This window comes from Hyla sarda, chromosome 7 (genome assembly GCF_029499605.1).
Source record: "Hyla sarda isolate aHylSar1 chromosome 7, aHylSar1.hap1, whole genome shotgun sequence".
Lineage (NCBI taxonomy): Eukaryota > Metazoa > Chordata > Amphibia > Anura > Hylidae > Hyla > Hyla sarda.
The window spans coordinates 223,725,700-223,744,424 of NC_079195.1; the positions used below are offsets into that span (position 1 = coordinate 223,725,700).

Below are 18,725 nucleotides of genomic sequence, written 5' to 3' on the forward strand. Positions count from 1 at the left end.
GGTGCACTGTGACTGGTTCTGTTATGGGTGCACTGTGACTGGTTCTGTTATGGGTGCACTGTGGTTGGTTCTGCACTGTGACTGGTCCTGTTATGGGTGCACTGTGTTTGGTTCTGTTATGGGTGCACTGTGACTGGTCCTGTTATGGGTGCACTGTGACTGGTCCTGTTATGGGTGCACTGTGACTGGTCCTGTTATGGGTGCACTGTGACTGGTCCTGTTATGGGGGCACTGTGGTTGGTTCTGTTATGGGTGCACTGTGACTGGTCCTGTTATGGGTGCACTGTGACTGGTCCTGTTATGGGTGCACTGTGACTGGTCCTGTTATGGGTGCACTGTGACTGGTTCTGTTATGGGTGCACTGTGACTGGTCCTGTTATGGGTGCACTGTGACGGGTTCTGTTATGGGTGCACTGTGACTGGTTCTGTTATGGATGCACTGTGGTTGGTTCTGTTATGGGTGCACTGTGGTTGGTTCTGTTATGGGTGCACTGTGACTGGTCCTGTTATGGGGGCACTGTGGTTGGTTCTGTTATGGGTGCACTGTGACTGGTCCTGTTATGGGTGCACTGTGACTGGTCCTGTTATGGGTGCACTGTGACTGGTCCTGTTATGGGTGCACTGTGACTGGTTCTGTTATGGGTGCACTGTGACTGGTCCTGTTATGGGTGCACTGTGACGGGTTCTGTTATGGGTGCACTGTGACTGGTTCTGTTATGGATGCACTGTGGTTGGTTCTGTTATGGGTGCACTGTGGTTGGTTCTGTTATGGGTGCACTGTGACTGGTCCTGTTATGGGTGCACTGTGATTGGTTCTGTTATGGGTGCACTGTGACTGGTTCTGTTATGGGTGCACTGTGGCTGCTTCTGTTATGGGTGCACTGTGACTGGTCCTGTTATGGGTGCACTGTGATTGGTTCTGTTATGGGTGCACTGTGACTGGTCCTGTTATGGGTGCACTGTGATTGGTTCTGTTATGGGTGCACTGTGACTGGTCCTGTTATGGGTTCACTGTGACTGGTTCTGTTATTGGTGCACTGTGACTGGTTCTGTTATGGGTGCACTGTGGTTTGTTCTGTTATGGGTGCACTGTGACTGGTTCTGTTATGGGTGCACTGTGACTGGTCCTGTTATGAGTGCACTGTGACTGGTTCTGTTATGGGTGCACTGTGACTGGTCCTGTTATGGGTGCACTGTGACTGGTTCTGTTATGGATGCACTGTGGTTGGTTCTGTTATGGGTGCACTGTGGTTGGTTCTGTTATGGGTGCACTGTGACTGGTTCTGTTATGGGTGCACTGTGTTTGGTTCTGTTATGGGTGCACTGTGACTGGTCCTGTTATGGGTGCACTGTGATTGGTTCTGTTATGGGTGCACTGTGACTGGTTCTGTTATGGGTGCACCGTGACTGGTTCTGTTATGGGTGCACTGTGACTGCTTCTGTTATGGGTGCCCTGTGACTGGTCCTGTTATGGGTGCACTGTGACTGGTCCTGTTATGGGTGCACTGTGACTGGTCCTGTTATGGGTGCACTATGGTTGGTTCTGTTATGGGTGCACTGTGACTGGTCCTGTTATGGGTGCACTGTGATTGGTTCTGTTATGGGTGCACTGTGACTGGTTCTGTTATGGGTGCACTGTGACTGGTCCTGTTATGGGTGCACTGTGATTGGTTCTGTTATGGGGGCACTGTGGTTGGTTCTGTTATGGGTGCCCTGTGACTGGTTCTGTTATGGGTGCACTGTGACTGCTTCTGTTATGGGTGCACTGTGACTGGTTCTGTTATGAGTGCACTGTGACTGCTTCTGTTATGGGTGCCCTGTGACTGGTTCTGTTATGGGTGCACTGTGACTGCTTCTGTTATGGGTGCACTGTGACTGGTTCTGTTATGGGTGCCCTGTGACCGGTTCTGTTATGGGTGCACTGTGACTGGTTCTGTTATGGGTGCACTGTGACAGGTTCTGTTATGGGTGCACTGTGACCGGTTCTGTTATGGGTGCCCTGTGACTGGTCCTGTTATGGGTGCACTGTGACTGGTTCTGTTATGGGTGCACTGTGACTGGTTCTGTTATGGGTGCACTGTGACCGGTTCTGTTATGGGTGCACTGTGACCGGTTCTGTTATGGGTGCACTGTGACTGGTTCTGTTATGGGTGCACTGTGACAGGTTCTGTTATGGGTGCACTATGGTTGGTTCTGTTATGGGTGCACTGTGACTGGTCCTGTTATGGGTGCACTGTGACTGGTTCTGTTATGGGTGCACTGTGACTGGTCCTGTTATGGGTGCACTGTGACCGGTTCTGTTATGGGTGCACTGTGACCGGTTCTGTTATGGGTGCCCTGTGACTGGTTCTGTTATGGGTGCCCTGTGACTGGTTCTGTTATGGGTGCACTGTGACTGGTTCTGTTATGGGTGCCCTGTGACTGGTTCTGTTATGGGTGCACTGTGACTGACCCATCAGGTCTTATGTATTCACTCTAATATGACGATTATTTTTCATTTCTTGCAGCATCAATAATGGTCTTGTACTTATGATTTTGTTCGCTCACAAGAGGTGTAAAGGTATTAATGTCCTCTATATACCCCCTTCAATGTAAAATAAGGAGAATATGTCACAAACCTGGGTTTGGTGGTGGAGACCGGGGCCGGGGTCCTTCTTATCACAAGGTTTTCTTCTTCTGTACCATCTGCAATTCACCAATAAGTCATTGATTATCTATAGATATTCCATACCTGGAACCAATGGGTCTTACTCCAGGATATGGGGATTAATACACAGATGTATGCGTGATAGATAAGTGTTTTTATTGTGTGTCAGTAGGAAAAAAAAGCTTTTTCAGATCCGCACAATCTCTAAAACAGGCCGGGAGCAGCGCGTTGTGCATCTCTCTCCCAGCTCGTTGCAGTCTCCATTATAAGTCTGTGTTCAGATGGCAGAAACTCCACATACATGCGGAATTCCACGGCTGCATTTATTTTGCCGGAATTCAGCATCTTTCAAATCATATGCGGAATCCACACGGAATGAATACACAGCGCATGGAAAAAGGTGCTTTTTATATTACGAAAATTTTATTTTAATCACAACCCGAGCTAATTCCAAGCAGATTCTGCGCGAAATTTGCACCCAATTCGCATTTAGCGGAGGAAAAAAAGCCCCATTCACTTCGATGGGCTTCAACAGCTGAACTCTGCAAAAATATAAGACTTGACTTACATTCTGCAGTGTGAATGGGACTGCGGAATCCCGTTGACCCCACTAAGTGATATCCAACTTACTTGCTATAAACACATGCAGAATTTCCATGCGAAAGTCCATGCAGAAATTTTTCCGTTTGAACATACCCTCCATAGGGCAGGGCTGGTGCAAGGATTTTTGCCACCCTAGGTAAAAGCTAATTTTGCCGCCCCGTGACCCCGCCCATTGGCTCCACCCTTTGACATGTCCCCCTCTTACTACTGGGGGGTGACACACTGTAACAAACCTCCTCCTCATGGGGCAGATGTATGTGTGATGGTGTGGTGTGTGGTGCAGGGCAGATGTTGTTACCCTAGGGGCAGATGGCATTAACCCCTTGCATTCGTGACGCCAGGGCGTGGTTTATCCTGGATACCACCTGAAGGTATACCGCTAGATCCTGGGCTAGGCACGGGGGCAATAAAGACTCCGATGCCAAGTTACGGACAGCGGTAGCTTTACTGAGGGTAGACAGATGGCAAAGTCTATACAGTTCAGCCAGGGCCCACGGAGGTGACCAGTGACTCAGAGACCTTAAGGGCTTGCTGGGACTTGTAGTAGGACTGGACAATTGAATGCAGACCACACTGACTTGACAGATGACAGGGACTGACTTGACTCATAAAGCTGTGACTTTATCTTACTTGACTTGATGGCGGCTGCAGGACTGGACTTTGAGGTCTCCAACACTCTGGACACACACACTAGACAAGACTGCACTGGACCTCAGCAGAAGAGAGAGAAGCTCCACCCAGGGCTTATATGGGGAGACTAGCAGGGAGCCCATAGGTCACTCTTGGGGTCACCTGGTCACTGGTACCTCCTGGGTAACAATCACATGACATATCACATGGTATAACTCTTAAAGCAACATTACATTTTATAACACTTTAGATGGTAAAATATATTTACAATGGGGAAACAAGTGCAGGGGGCATAGGGGAAGCTGAAGGAGGCCGCCTGACAGGACAGCAGGAGCACGGGGTAACACCCCGACAGATCAAACATTTTCCATCTCACTGTGACATGTCAAAAGTTTTTTTTCTAATGACAGGGACACTTTATCTCCATATACTCAGTTGTGATCCGGAGCATCGGGTAGAGAGGGGTTAACACCATCTGGCCGCTATCTACGGGGCTGAGTAGCCGCGATCTCCATCCGTGCGATAAGACAAAACACTCAGAAACCCTTTATATATATCTTTTTGGGAACAGAACTTGAAAGTTAAATAATCAGTGAAGAGAACGCTGCCAGATCGTATATTCCGAGAGGAAAGTTCTACACTTAGCTTTAATCTCCGGGCGGAAAGTAGCATTACTTGTTCTTTTGGTTGACTTTGCGCAAAAGCCATTTGCAAAGCTTTTGGTGCCAGAAGACGTCTTCCTGTGAGCTCACCGGGTTGGGCTGCCAGAAGGAGCGATGTGCTGCATGAAGGCTCACGTAGACTTATATGAGGTCCAATATTTCATATTTTATCTGTATCCCTCCCATTCTAACTAGTATATGGCAAACAATGGCAGCATTCACTGCAGATATTATATTTTATCTATTGAAATTGAGTTTTCCCAGTTAAGTGTTAAAGACATAGGCTGCAAAACTACAACTTCCAACATGTCCGGACAGCGCATGCTGTGAGTTGTAGTTTAGTAACAGCTGAAGACACCCTGGTTGGGAAACACTGAAGTAAATCAATGCTCAACTCCTTCTTGTAACATGACTACGAGGTATCAGTCAAATCAGAATCTCCTCCAAAAGGAAGAGACACCCATCTCTAGACAGCTATTTTTGGGTTCCTGCCCCTGGTCAGTACAGAGCAGAGCATATATATATTACATTACTTATCCTGTACTTATCCTGAGTTATATCCTGTATTATACTCCAGAGCTGCACTCACTATTCTGCTGGTGAGGTCACTGTGTACATACATACATTACATTACTTATCCTGTACTGATCCTGAGTTATATGCTGTATTATACTCCAGAGCTGTACTCACTATTCTGCTGGTGAGGTCACTGTGTACATACATTACATTACTTACCCTGTACTGATCCTGAGTTATATCCTGTATTATACTCCAGAGCTGTACTCACTATTCTGCTGGTGAGGTCACTGTGTACATACATTACATTACTTATCCTGTACTGATCCTGAGTTATATCTTGTATTATACTGCAGAGCTGCACTCACTATTCTGCTGGTGACGTCACTGTGTACATACATTACATTACTTATCCTGTACTGATCCTGAGTTATATCCTGTATTATACTCCAGAGCTGTACTCACTATTCTGCTGGTGAGGTCACTGTGTACATACATTACATTACTTATCCTGTACTGATCCTGAGTTATATCCTGTATTATACTCCAGAACTGTACTCACTATTCTGCTGGTGAGGTCACTGTGTACATACATTACATTACTTATCCTGTACTGATCCTGAGTTATATCCTGTATTATACTCCAGAGCTGCACTCACTATTCTGCTGGTGAGGTCACTGTGTACATACATTACTTATCCTGTACTGATCCTGCGTTATATCCTGTATTACACCCCAGAGCTGTACTCACTATTCTGCTGGTGAGGTCACTGTGTACATACATTACATTACTTATCCTGTACTGATCCTGAGTTATATCCTGTATTATACTCCAGAGCTGTATTCACTATTCTGCTGGTGAGGTCACTGTGTACATACATTACATTACTTATCCTGTACTGATCCTGAGTTATATCCTGTATTATACTCCAGAGCTGTAATCACTATTCTGCTGGTGAGGTCACTGTGTACATACATTATATTACTTATCCTGTACTGATCCTGAGTTATATCCTGTATTATACTCCAGAGCTGTAATCACTATTCTGCTGGTGAGGTCACTGTGTACATACATTACATTACTTATCCTGTACTGATCCTGAGTTATGCTTTGTGACGGTGAGTGACAGATATTCGGACCAATCAAAACAACCCTGCCCCTGCCCATATAAGGGAGCGGCGGCCATTATTCTCTCTCTTGTTCCCGGGCAGTCAAACGAGCAGGATCTGCGCAGCTATCTTCCTCAGTGAGTTAGGCCCGAGCCTTGCGGCAACGGCTGATCTATTCAGAATCGTGGGTGTATCAATCCCTAAGCGCTCTGCAAGATCACCGGACCTTATCTATCCCCTAAATCTGGACGGATCTTCGCAAATTACCCTAAATTCAGAGACTTGTATTTCTATTCAAGGTCCGCAACAACTGTTAGTCACTGAACTATATAGAGACTGTTTGCATGAGACTGTTATTGTGCATTGGATGTACCGCAAGCATTCCAGTGAAGTTTATCCAAGTTCAGCTACCTTGTGGACCTTCAGTCATTTTACACATGCACCTATCGTTACTGGGAAGGGCGGCGATAGGCCGGAGAATTACCTCAGCATGCTAGCCCACAGCCTGGCGTCACGAACTATAGGGATAACTTTAACCCCTCATCTACCTAAACAACACCCCAACTACCATACACCCCCCCCCCCCCAAGGGCTACCACAAATTCAACTCTGAAGCCTGAAGAATTGTGATTGCAGCTCCGCACTATAAAGCTGAGTTCACCCAGGACAAGGTTGATGTTATTTTTTGCAGACAAGTTGATGACATCTATTGCTGAATCCGTGGACTTACCCTCGATCTGTCTGCTGGTCCTGACACAACTGAGAACGATGGTCCTGTACAGAGCAGCATTATTGACCACCATGTTGGCTGCCTGTGTGTTCACCGCATTCTCCAGTATAGGGTCGGACAACATTGCCTGCATTACAGGGTTAAATACAGAAGTGGTCATTTCTATACATGATTGGCACAGATTAGACACATGACATGGATTGGCTTTGTACCTGGATCACTAGTAAGATGGACGTCATGGTAAAGGCCGGATTCCATTCTGCTGGGTCATCCAAAAAATCAATGCAAGGTTTACCAGAGGTTTGATCAACTGTAAGATAGAGGCCAAAGATAAACATAAATATAAAAATAATACACTTGGGGTACAGGATGATAACACTTGGGGTACAGGATGATGACACTTGGGGTACAGGATAATAACACTTGGGGTACAGAATGATGACACTTGGGGTACAGGATGATGACACTTGGGGTATAGGATGATAACACTTGGGCTACAGGATGATGACACTTGGGGTACAGGATAATAATACTTGGGGTACAGGATGATGACACTTGGGGTACAGGATGATAACACTTGGGGTACAGGATGATGACACTTGGGGTACAGGATGATAACACTTGGGGTACAGGATGATAACACTTGGGCTACAGGATGATGACACTTGGGGTACAGGATAACACTTGGGGTACAGGATGATAACACTTGGGGTACAGGATGATAACACTTGGGGTACAGGATGATAACACTTGGGGTACAGGATGATAACACTTGGGGTACAGGATAATGACACTTGGGGTACAGGATAATGACACTTGGGGTACAGGATGATAACACTTGGGGTACAGGATGATAACACTTGGGGTACAGGATAATAACACTTGGGGTACAGGATGATGACACTTGGGGTACAGGATAATGACACTTGGGGTACAGGATAATGACACTTGGAGTACAGGATAATAACACTTGGCGTACAGGATAATAACACTTGGGGTACAGGATAATAACACTTGGGGTACAGGATGATGACACTTGGGGTACAGGATAATGACACTTGGGGTACAGGATGATGACACTTGGGGTACAGGATAATGACACTTGGAGTACAGGATAATAACACTTGGGGTACAGGATGATAACACTTGGGGTACAGGATGATAACACTTGGGGTACAGGATGATGACACTTGGGGTACAGGATGATAACACTTGGGGTACAGGATGATAACACTTGGGCTACAGGATGATGACACTTGGGGTACAGGATAATGACACTTGGGGTACAGGATGATGACACTTGGGGTACAGGATGATAACACTTGGGGTACAGGATGATAACACTTGGGGTACAGGATGATGACACTTGGGGTACAGGATAATAACACTTGGGGTACAGGATGATGACACTTGGGGTACAGGATAATGACACTTGGGGTACAGGATGATAACACTTGGGGTACAGGATGATAACACTTGGGGTACATGATGATAACACTTGGGGTACAGGATAATAACACTTGGGGTACAGGATAACACTTGGGGTACAGGATGATAACACTTGGGGTACAGGATAATAACACTTGGGGTACAGGATAATAACACTTGGGGTACATGATGATAACACTTGGGGTACAGGATAATAACACTTGGGGTACAGGATAATAACACTTGGGGTACAGGATGATAGCACTTGGGGTACAGGATAATTAACACTTGGGGTACAGGATAATAACACTTGGGGTACAGGATGATAAGACTTGGGGTACAGGATAATAACACTTGGGGTACAGGATAATAACACTTGGGGTACAGGATGATAACACTTGGGGTACATGATGATAACACTTGGGGTACAGGATAATAACACTTGGGGTACAGGATAATAACACTTGGGGTACAGGATGATAGCACTTGGGGTACAGGATAATTAACACTTGGGGTACAGGATAATAACACTTGGGGTACAGGATGATAAGACTTGGGGTACAGGATAATAACACTTGGGGTACAGGATAATAACACTTGGGGTACAGGATGATAATACTTGGGATACAGGATGATGACACTTGGAGTACAGGATGATGACACTTGGGGTACAGGATGATAACACTTGGGGTACAGGATGATAACACTTGGGGTACAGGATGATAACACTTGGGGTACAGGATGATAACACTTGGGGTACAAGATGATAACACTTGGGATACAGGATAATAACACTTGGGGTACAGGATAATAACACTTGGGGTACAGGATGATAACACTTGGGGTACATGATGATAACACTTGGGGTACAGGATAATAACACTTGGGGTACAGGATAATAACACTTGGGGTACAGGATGATAGCACTTGGGGTACAGGATAATTAACACTTGGGGTACAGGATAATAACACTTGGGGTACAGGATGATAAGACTTGGGGTACAGGATAATAACACTTGGGGTACAGGATAATAACACTTGGGGTACAGGATGATAATACTTGGGATACAGGATGATGACACTTGGAGTACAGGATGATGACACTTGGGGTACAGGATGATAACACTTGGGGTACAGGATGATAACACTTGGGGTACAGGATGATAACACTTGGGGTACAGGATGATAACACTTGGGGTACAAGATGATAACACTTGGGATACAGGATAATAACACTTGGGGTACAGGATAATAACACTTGGGGTACAGGATGATAACACTCGGGGTACAGGATGATGACACTTGGGGTACAGGATGATGACACTCGGGGTACCGGATGATGACACTCGGGGTACAGGATGATGACACTTGGGGTACAGGATGATAACACTTGGGGTACAGGATGATAACACTTGGGGTACAGGATAATAACACTTGGGGTACAGGATGATGACACTTGGGGTACAGGATGATAACACTTGGGGTACAGGATGATGACACTTGGGGTACAGGATGATAACACTTGGGGTACAGGATGATGACACTTGGGGTACAGGATGATAACACTTGGGGTACAGGATGATGACACACTTGGGGTAGATATGAGTAACACACTGTTTGTCGGGGTACAATAAGATGTTATCGTCCCCCCCCCCCCCCCAATGTAATTTGTTTCTGTCAGTAATTGTTGAACATGAACCTCGGTCCCAGTACCGAACAGGAATTGTCAGATCTTACTCAGCGTCCCCTATGGCCGATGTAAAGAATATTAGGGAATGTATATTTGTCTTTGACGTATTCGCCTGAACCGTCCAAACAAGTATCATGAATGACATATGAGAATTCCCTCCAGAGGGCTGAGCTAATGGGGCCGAGGAATGTAGGAAATTCGGACACGGAAAACACTGCGAAACCTGAAGAGACTGCGCCGGCGCCCACTGTCATAGGACGACCAGAATAATATGCTGGGGAAGAGGAAATAAAACCAGTTTACGGGTTCCCCTCCCCCGCCCCCATGGCCGTACCCTGTTATTATCCTTCTGCACCCAATTTACCATGGCCTGAGTTTCCACAACGTACGTTTTACTGCATCATCGGGACGCCAAGGTAGCCATTTATTTTTATAGAATTTTCCATTTGTTTAAATCTTTCGTTTCCTTGCCATGAATGAAATGAGAATGTGACCTGAAAATGCCCCATAACGGGGGATCTCATCGCAGGGTCACAGCTAGAATTTGACTGGTTGCTATGGGCGATCTCCATCAAACTCCTTAGGGTTCGCAGCAAAGACAAAAATGGAGCTGTCTCCCATAGCAACCTATCAGATTCTACTCATAGTTGGTTGCTATGGCCCTAATAATTCAATTCAATTGCTGCAAAAAGACATCATTTAAAGCCCTTGGGCCCCGAAGCAAAATCTCTATCCGGGCCCCCAACCTATCATGGGCCACTGATGTTGTTACGTGGCACAGAAGTCTTTGGGTCCCCTCAGGAAGCAGGGCCCGGGTGTGACTGCTACCTCAGCGCCTCCTATAGCTGCACCTCTGTTCCAATATGGCCGACAGTGCTTTTTCATTGACAGATAGAATAAAGGCCTCCCGTTTCTAGCACAGGTTATACCTACTCCATCTTGTCCCTCTAGCTCAGTGGTTTCACTTTTCTTATAAGTACATTGAAGGCCGCGTTCTGGGAGACATTGTCGCCCTTAAGACAAATAGAGGCCTTGTTGTAACCCGTAGCAACCAGTCAGAATCTACATTTATTTTTTGGTGTGATCAGACATGAAGGTGTCTCGCCACCTTTCTGTTACGGTTTGTTGTGCATTACATGGCGGTCAAGTCACAGGGGAGTACCAGGGGTTGTATGTAGAAAGTGTGGATGCCGAGTGATGTCTATGTCAAACTGTTTTTGGCTAATAAAGGAAGACCCTGTGGTTGGTTTGCCACCTGGCCAGTATTTTACCAGTATTTTGGCCACCCTGCCGGTATTTTTAATATAAAAATACCGGTAATGCAATTGCCAACCAATCCTTCAATTCCCAGAACGTTGCACCATAACTTATACCAGTGTTTCCCAACCAGAGCGCCTCCAGCTGTTGCAAAACTACAACTCTCAGCATGCCCGGACAGCCAACGGCTGTCCGGGCATGCTGGAGTTGTAGTTTTGAAACAGCTGGAGGCACCCCTGGTTGGGAAACACTGACCTATACTATATACTAATATATAGTCCAACATGCTGGAAGTTGTAGTTTTGCAACAGCTGGAGGCACCCCTGGTTGGGAAACACTGACTTATACTATATACTACTATATAGTCCAACATGCTGGGAGTTGTAGTTTTGCAACAGCTGGAGGTACCCGTGGTTGGGAAACACTGACCTATACTATATACTACTATATAGTCCAACATGCTGGGAATTGTAGTTTGGCAACAGCTGGAGGCACCCCTGGTTGGGAAACACTGACCTATACTATATACTACTATATAGTCCAACATGCTGGGAGTTGTAGTTTTGCAACAGCTGTAGGCACCCCTGGTTGGGAAACACTGACCTATACTATATACTACTATATAGTCCAACATGCTGGGAGTTGTAGTTTTGCAACAGCTGGAGGTACCCGTGGTTGGGAAACACTACCTATACTATATACTACTATATAGTCCAACATGCTGGGAGTTGTCGTTTTTCAACAGCTGGAGGCACCCCTGGTTGGGAAACACTGACCTATACTATATACTACTATGCAGTCCAACATGCTGGGAGTTGTAGTTTTGCCACAGCTGGAGGCACCCCTGGTTGGGAAACACTGACCTATACAATATACTACTATATAGTCCAACATGCTGGGAGTTGTCGTTTTTCAACAGCTGGAGGCACCCCTAGTTGGGAAACACTGATTTATACTGTATATTACTATATAGTCCAACATGCTGAGAGTTGTAGTTTTTCATTTGGGGCAGCTGCGGAGCCACAGGCTGCTGGGAGTTGTAGTTAGTAACTAACCGCAACTCCCGAATTTAATTTAAAAAAAGCGATCAAAAAGTCCCATCAAAACATAAATAGTCCTGTTAAAATATACAGATCGGGGCGCAAAAAATGAGCCCTCACACAGGCCATAAAAGGAGGAATAAAAAAGTTATGGGGGTCAAAATAGGAAAAAATTTCCCCCGCACATGTGTATCCTGTGATGTAACGCATATATAATTAATTATGCAAATTAGCATGGCCGGTATTTTATTTGTTTTTTTTGCAAGAAAGGTGGCGACACTACCCTGGGGTAGAGACCCCCTATATTGTCTAGACATGCCCCAGGAGAAAAGGGATATGGAAGTAATGGGACAACCTCAAGGCTCCGAAGAGACGGCCCAAGTGATGAAGCGGCGTCCTCCTCGGATGGTTCCTACATGACTATTAATGGTCTTGTGGTGCCAATATCTGTCAAGCCTGTCTTGCCCTCTGTATAGATCGGTTCTGCTGCCTGGCACCATCTCAGCCGCCTCATATGTTTTTCATAAGGAATTACAAAAAAAACTTCCCTAAATCTCTGCACTTATTTCTTTATTAAAACCTTCTCATCCCAGTCCTCCGACCACTAATACAGAATTATGTTTATCTTTTAACTCTGAAGTGGATCTGATACCAGACAAAGACTACAGAGACAGGGACGGCATCACCAAAAACATAAAAAATATGGTCATTTGACTATAATTCTGTCATGTACTAAACATTTTGTCCTATTCTGACCCCTATAACTTTTTTATTTCTCTTTATAGGAGCCTGTATGAGGGATAATTTTTTGCGCCCCGATCTGTAGTTTTTATCAGGACCATTTTTGTTTTGATGTGACTTTTTGATCGTTTTATTTTTTTTAATTAAATTCGGGAGTTGGAGTTAGTTACAAACTACAACTCCCAGCATGCCCTGATACAGCCTGTGGCTCAGCAGCTGCTCCAAACGAAAACTACAACTCCCAGCAGGTTGGTCTATATAGTAGTATAAAATATAGGTCAGTGTTTCCAACCAGGGGTGCCTCCAGCTGTTGCAAAACTACAACTCCCAGCATGTTGGAGTATATAGTAATATATAGTATAGATGAGTGTTTCCCAACCAGGGTGCCTCCAGCTGTTGCAAAGCTACAACTCCCAGCATGTTGGACTATATATTAGTATATAGTATTGGTCAGTGTTTCCCAACCAGGGGTGCCTCCAGCTGTTGCAAAACTACAACTTCCAGCATGTTGGACTATATAGTAGTATATAGTACAGGTCAGTGTTTCCCAACCAAGGGTGCCTCCAGCTGTTGCATAACTACAACTCCTAGCATGTTGGACTATATAGTAGTATATAGTATAAGACAGTGTTTCCCAACCAGGGGTGCCTCCAGCTGTTGCAAAACTACAACTCCCGGCATATTGGACTATATAGTAGTATATAGTATAAGTCAGTGTTTCCCAACCAGGGGTGCCTCCAGCTGATGCAAAACTACAACTCCCAGCATGTTGGACTATATAGTAGTATATAGTATAGAACAGTGTTTCCCAACCAGGGGTGCCTCCAGCTGTTGTAAAACTACAACTCCCAGCATGTTGGACTATATAGTATAGGACAGTGTTTCCCAACCAGGGGTGCCTCCAGCTGTTGCAAAACTACAACTCCCAGCATGTTGGACTATATAGTAGTATATGATATAGGTCAGTGTTTCCCAACAAGGGGTGCCTCCAGCTGTTGTAAAACTACAACTCCCAGCATGTTGGACTATATAGTAGTATATAGTACAGGTCAGTGTTTCCCAACCAGGCGTGCCTCCAGCTGATGCAAAACTACAACTCCCAGCATGCCCGGACAGCCAACGGCTGTCCGGGCATGCTGGGAGTTGTAGTTTTGCAACAGCTGGAGATGCTCTGGTTGGGAAACACTGGTATAGTATTTACTGCAATATCCCCGGAGTTGGAGGATTGGTTGGATAAATACCGGCCATTGAATTGCCAGTATTTTTTATATATAAATACCGTCAGGGTGGCCAAAATACCGTCTGTGCTGGTAAAATATCGGCCAGGTGACATCCCTAACCACACTCTATCTTTGACAGTCGTATTCCTGTCCTATTTCTTCTTCTCCGTAAATATACCGTCCCCTGAGGAAACCCTACAAGATGAAATCCTTTCCGTGTCTCTTGCCATCTTAGTCTTAGAATAGGATCCTCAAAAGAACGTCCAGCGGCCATTGAGGAAAATACTTTGCATACTTGTGTGGACGGAAAACCCAGTCCCAACCACCGTGTCATGAAAATTACCGTCCCATCGCTTTATTGAGCCCAGATATGAGAATCCTGACTGAGCTCCTGTGTATCTACTTACAGAAAATCCTTCTTGTCCTTGGTGCGCCAGACCAGGCCGGACCCGGGCGCCATTCTATACCCTTCAATAAACAACCCTACAGAAAATCCTACATTCCCAGTTCCCGGCTTCAGACTCTGGGGTTTTAGATGTTAGGAATGATTTTAGACGCCAGTAATTTTATATATATTTAATCTAAGTGTCTTGTATCTGTCATAAGTATGGAGAAAAGTTAAAGTGGTTATCCAGGAAAAAACTTTTATCTATCTATCTATCTATATATATATATATATATATATATATATATATATATATACATATATACATATATATATATCAACTGGCTCCAGAATGTTTACTGGCTCCAGATTTGTAAATTACTTCTATTAAAAAAAATCTTAATCCTTTCAGTACTTATGAGCTGCTGAAGTTGAGTTGTTCTTTTCTGTCTAAGTGCTCTCTGATGACACCTGTCTCGGGAGCTGTCCACAGTAGAAGCAAATCCCCATAGCAAACCTCTTCTACTCTGTGCAGTTCCCGAGACAGACAGAGATGTCAGCAGAGAGCACTGTTGTCAGAGAGAAAAGAACAACTCAACTTCAGCAGCTGATAATTATTGGAAGGATTAAAGGGGTTATCCAGGAAAAAAAACTTTTTATATATATATATATATATATATATATATATATCAACTGGCTCCAGGAAGTTAAACAGATTTGAAAATTAATTCTATTAAAAAATCTTAATCCTTTCAGTACTTATGAGCTGCTGAAGTTGAGTTGTTCTTTTCTGTCTAAGTGCTCTCTGATGACACCTGTCTCTGGAACTGTCCAGAGTAGAAGCAAATCCCCACAGCAAACCTCTTCTACTCTGTGCAGTTCCCGAGACAAGCAGAGATGTCAGCAGAGAGCACTGTTGCCAGACAGAAAACAACAACTCAACTTCAGCAGCTGATAATTATTGAAAGGATTAAGATTTTTTAATAGAAGTAATTTACAAATCTGTTTAACTTTCTGGAGCCAGTTGATATATAAAAAAAGTTTTTTTTTCCTGGATAAACCCTTTAAAATCCCAGAGAAAAGGAGAAATATGAGAACGCTTTGGTTCTGATCCGGGTTTTGCCACAAAATGTGGCGCCACAGACAAATTGGTACATATCATGTAGTCTGCCAGATTTGTTATTCTTCTATTGATCCAGCGCTTGACCTTAAAGGGGTACTCCGGTGGAAAACGCATCAACTGGTGCCAGAAAGTTAAACAGATTTGTAAATGACTTCTGTTAAAAAAATCTTTACCCTTCCAGTACTTTTTAGCAGCTGTATGTTACAGAGGAAATTCTTTTCTTTTTGAATAAATTTTTTTGTCTTGTCCACAGTGCTCTCTGCTGACACCTGATGCCCGTATCAGGAACTGTCCAGAGCAGGAGAAAATCCCCATTGCCTACCTATGCTACTCTGGACAGTTCCTGACACGGACAGAGGTGTCAGCAGAGAGCACTGTGGACAGGACAAAAAAGAAATTCAAAAAGAGTAGAATTTCCTCTGTAGCATACAGCCGCTAAAAAGTACTGGAAGGGTAAAGATCTTTTAATAGAAGTAATTTACAAATCTGTTTAACTTTCTGGCACCATTTGATAAAAAAAAAATGTTTTCCCCTAGACATCTTATCCCCTATCCTTTGGATAGGATATAAGATGTCTGATCGCAGGGGTCCCATCGCTGGGGACCCCCACAATCTCCCTGTTGCATCCAGCATTTGTTTAGAGCGTCGGGTGCAGCGCCGGAGGCTCGTGATGTCACGACCATGCCCCTATCGTGCCGTCACGGCCACGCCCCCACAATGCAAGCCTATGGGAGGGGGCGTGACGTCCGTCACGCCCCCTCCCATAGACTTGCATTTAGGGGGCGTGACTGTGATGTCAAGAGCTGGGCGTGGCCGTGATGTCACGAGCCTCCACCCAGCATCGCCAGTCATCCAGCACGGAGCGAAGTTCGCTCCATGCACCAGATGTCTGGGGTTCTGCAGCCAAGATCGCGGGGGTCCCCAGCGGCGGGTCCCCTGCGATCAGACATCTTATCCCCTATCCTTTGGATAGGGGATAAGATAGCTAGGGGCGGAGTACCCCTTAAAAAGTGTGGGGAAATATCATGTAATATAAGCCATACAACTATTCACCCCTTGAATGGCACCCCTTCGATTGTCTTCTAGTCTTGGCCGTAAGGTCTTCTGGATCAGTGGTCTCCAACATGTGCAACTCAATGTTTCCTATAGGTTAAACCCCAGTCTTCAACTTCTTCATCTTATAGCCATTGTCTTAAAGAGTACCTGTCACCAAACTAAACTTTTAATATATTGTTCCTTATGTTATTATAAGACACTTTGCTATTTACTTGCTGTTAAAATTCTCAACCTTTATATGTTTTTAATGTGGTTGAAAAAACAGCCACTAGGTGGCTCTGTTCCCTTCACAAGTCAAACAGTTATTTGGTCTCCTCTTGGCCTGGCAGGAGACCAAACTCAGGAAGTGCGTGCGGGGCATGGCGAGGCACAGCTCTCGCAGGCTTAGTGACGTCGCGCCTGTTGAGGAACGCCCACTTTCTCCTGCTGGGAGCTCGCACAATGTGAGCAAGGTGAAAGGTATGGCACACAGCTTTTTAAGGCTAGGAAAATATCTTTTCAAGGCCAGGAGGGGTGTTAGGAGTAGTCAGAGAATATAATTTGAGTTAGTTTAGAAAATATGGTTTGATGACAGATACTCTTTAAAATATTTTAGACCAGTTTTCTCCAATCTACACAACTTATACCAGTATGGTCCATATCACTATATACAGGAGATATATGACTTATACCAGCTGTACATATATATTATATACAGTATATACCAGGTTATACCAGCATGGTCCATATCACTATATACAGGAGATATATGACTTATACCTGCTGTACATATATATTATATACAGTATATACCCAGGTTATACCAGCATGGTCCATATCACTATATACAGGAGATATATGACTTATACCAGCTGTACATATATATTATATACAGTATATACCAGGTTATACCAGCATGGTCCATATCACTATATACAGGAGATATATGACTTATACCTGCTGTACATATATATTATATACAGTATATACCCAGGTTATACCAGCATGGTCCATATCACTATATACAGGAGATATATGACTTATACCAGCTGTACATATATATTATATACAGTATATACCAGGTTATACCAGCATGGTCCATATCACTATATACAGGAGATATATAACTTATACCAGCTGTACATATATATTATATACAGTATATACCAGGATATACCAGCATGGTCCATATCACTATATACAGGAGATATATAACTTATACCAGCTGTACATATATATTATATACAGTATATACCCAGGTTATACAGCATGGTCCATATCACTATATACAGGAGATATATAACTTATACCAGCTGTACATATATATTATATACAGTATATACCAGGTTATACCAGCATGGTCCATATCACTATATACAGGAGATATATAACTTATACCAGCTGTACATATATATTATATACAGTATATACCCAGGTTATACCAGCATGGTCCATATCACTATATACAGGAGATATATAACTTATACCAGCTGTACATATATATTATATACAGTATATACCCAGGTTATACCAGCAGGGTCCACATCACTACATACAGGAGATATATAACTTATACCAGCTGTACATATGTATTATATACAGTATATACCGAGGTTATACCAGCATGGTCCATATCACTATATACAGGAGATATATAACTTATACCAGATGTACATATATATGATATACAGTATATACCCAGGTTATACCAGCATGGTCCATATCACTATATACAGGAAATATATAACTTATACCAGTTGTACATATATATTATATACAGTATATACCCAGGTTATACCAGCATGGTCCACATCACTACATACAGGAGATATATAACTTATACCAGCTGTACATATATATTATATACAATATATACCCAGGTTATACCAGCATGGTCCATATCACTAT

General features: G+C 44.1%; 1 protein-coding gene across 2 annotated transcripts in view; it reads right to left on the reverse strand.

The window, feature by feature from the left end:
- UBE2U (ubiquitin conjugating enzyme E2 U) overlaps positions 1 to 18,725 on the reverse strand; it is a 56,108-nt gene that overhangs the window by 28,668 nt on the left and 8,715 nt on the right. For both annotated transcript variants that reach the window (XM_056532858.1, XM_056532859.1), the window contains 3 exons: positions 7,111 to 7,208; positions 6,899 to 7,025; positions 2,619 to 2,685 (listed from right to left, as the gene is read on the reverse strand). In XM_056532858.1, coding sequence (XP_056388833.1) covers positions 2,619 to 2,685; positions 6,899 to 7,025; positions 7,111 to 7,208 — 292 coding nt within the window. The remainder of the gene's footprint in view (positions 1 to 2,618; positions 2,686 to 6,898; positions 7,026 to 7,110; positions 7,209 to 18,725) is intronic.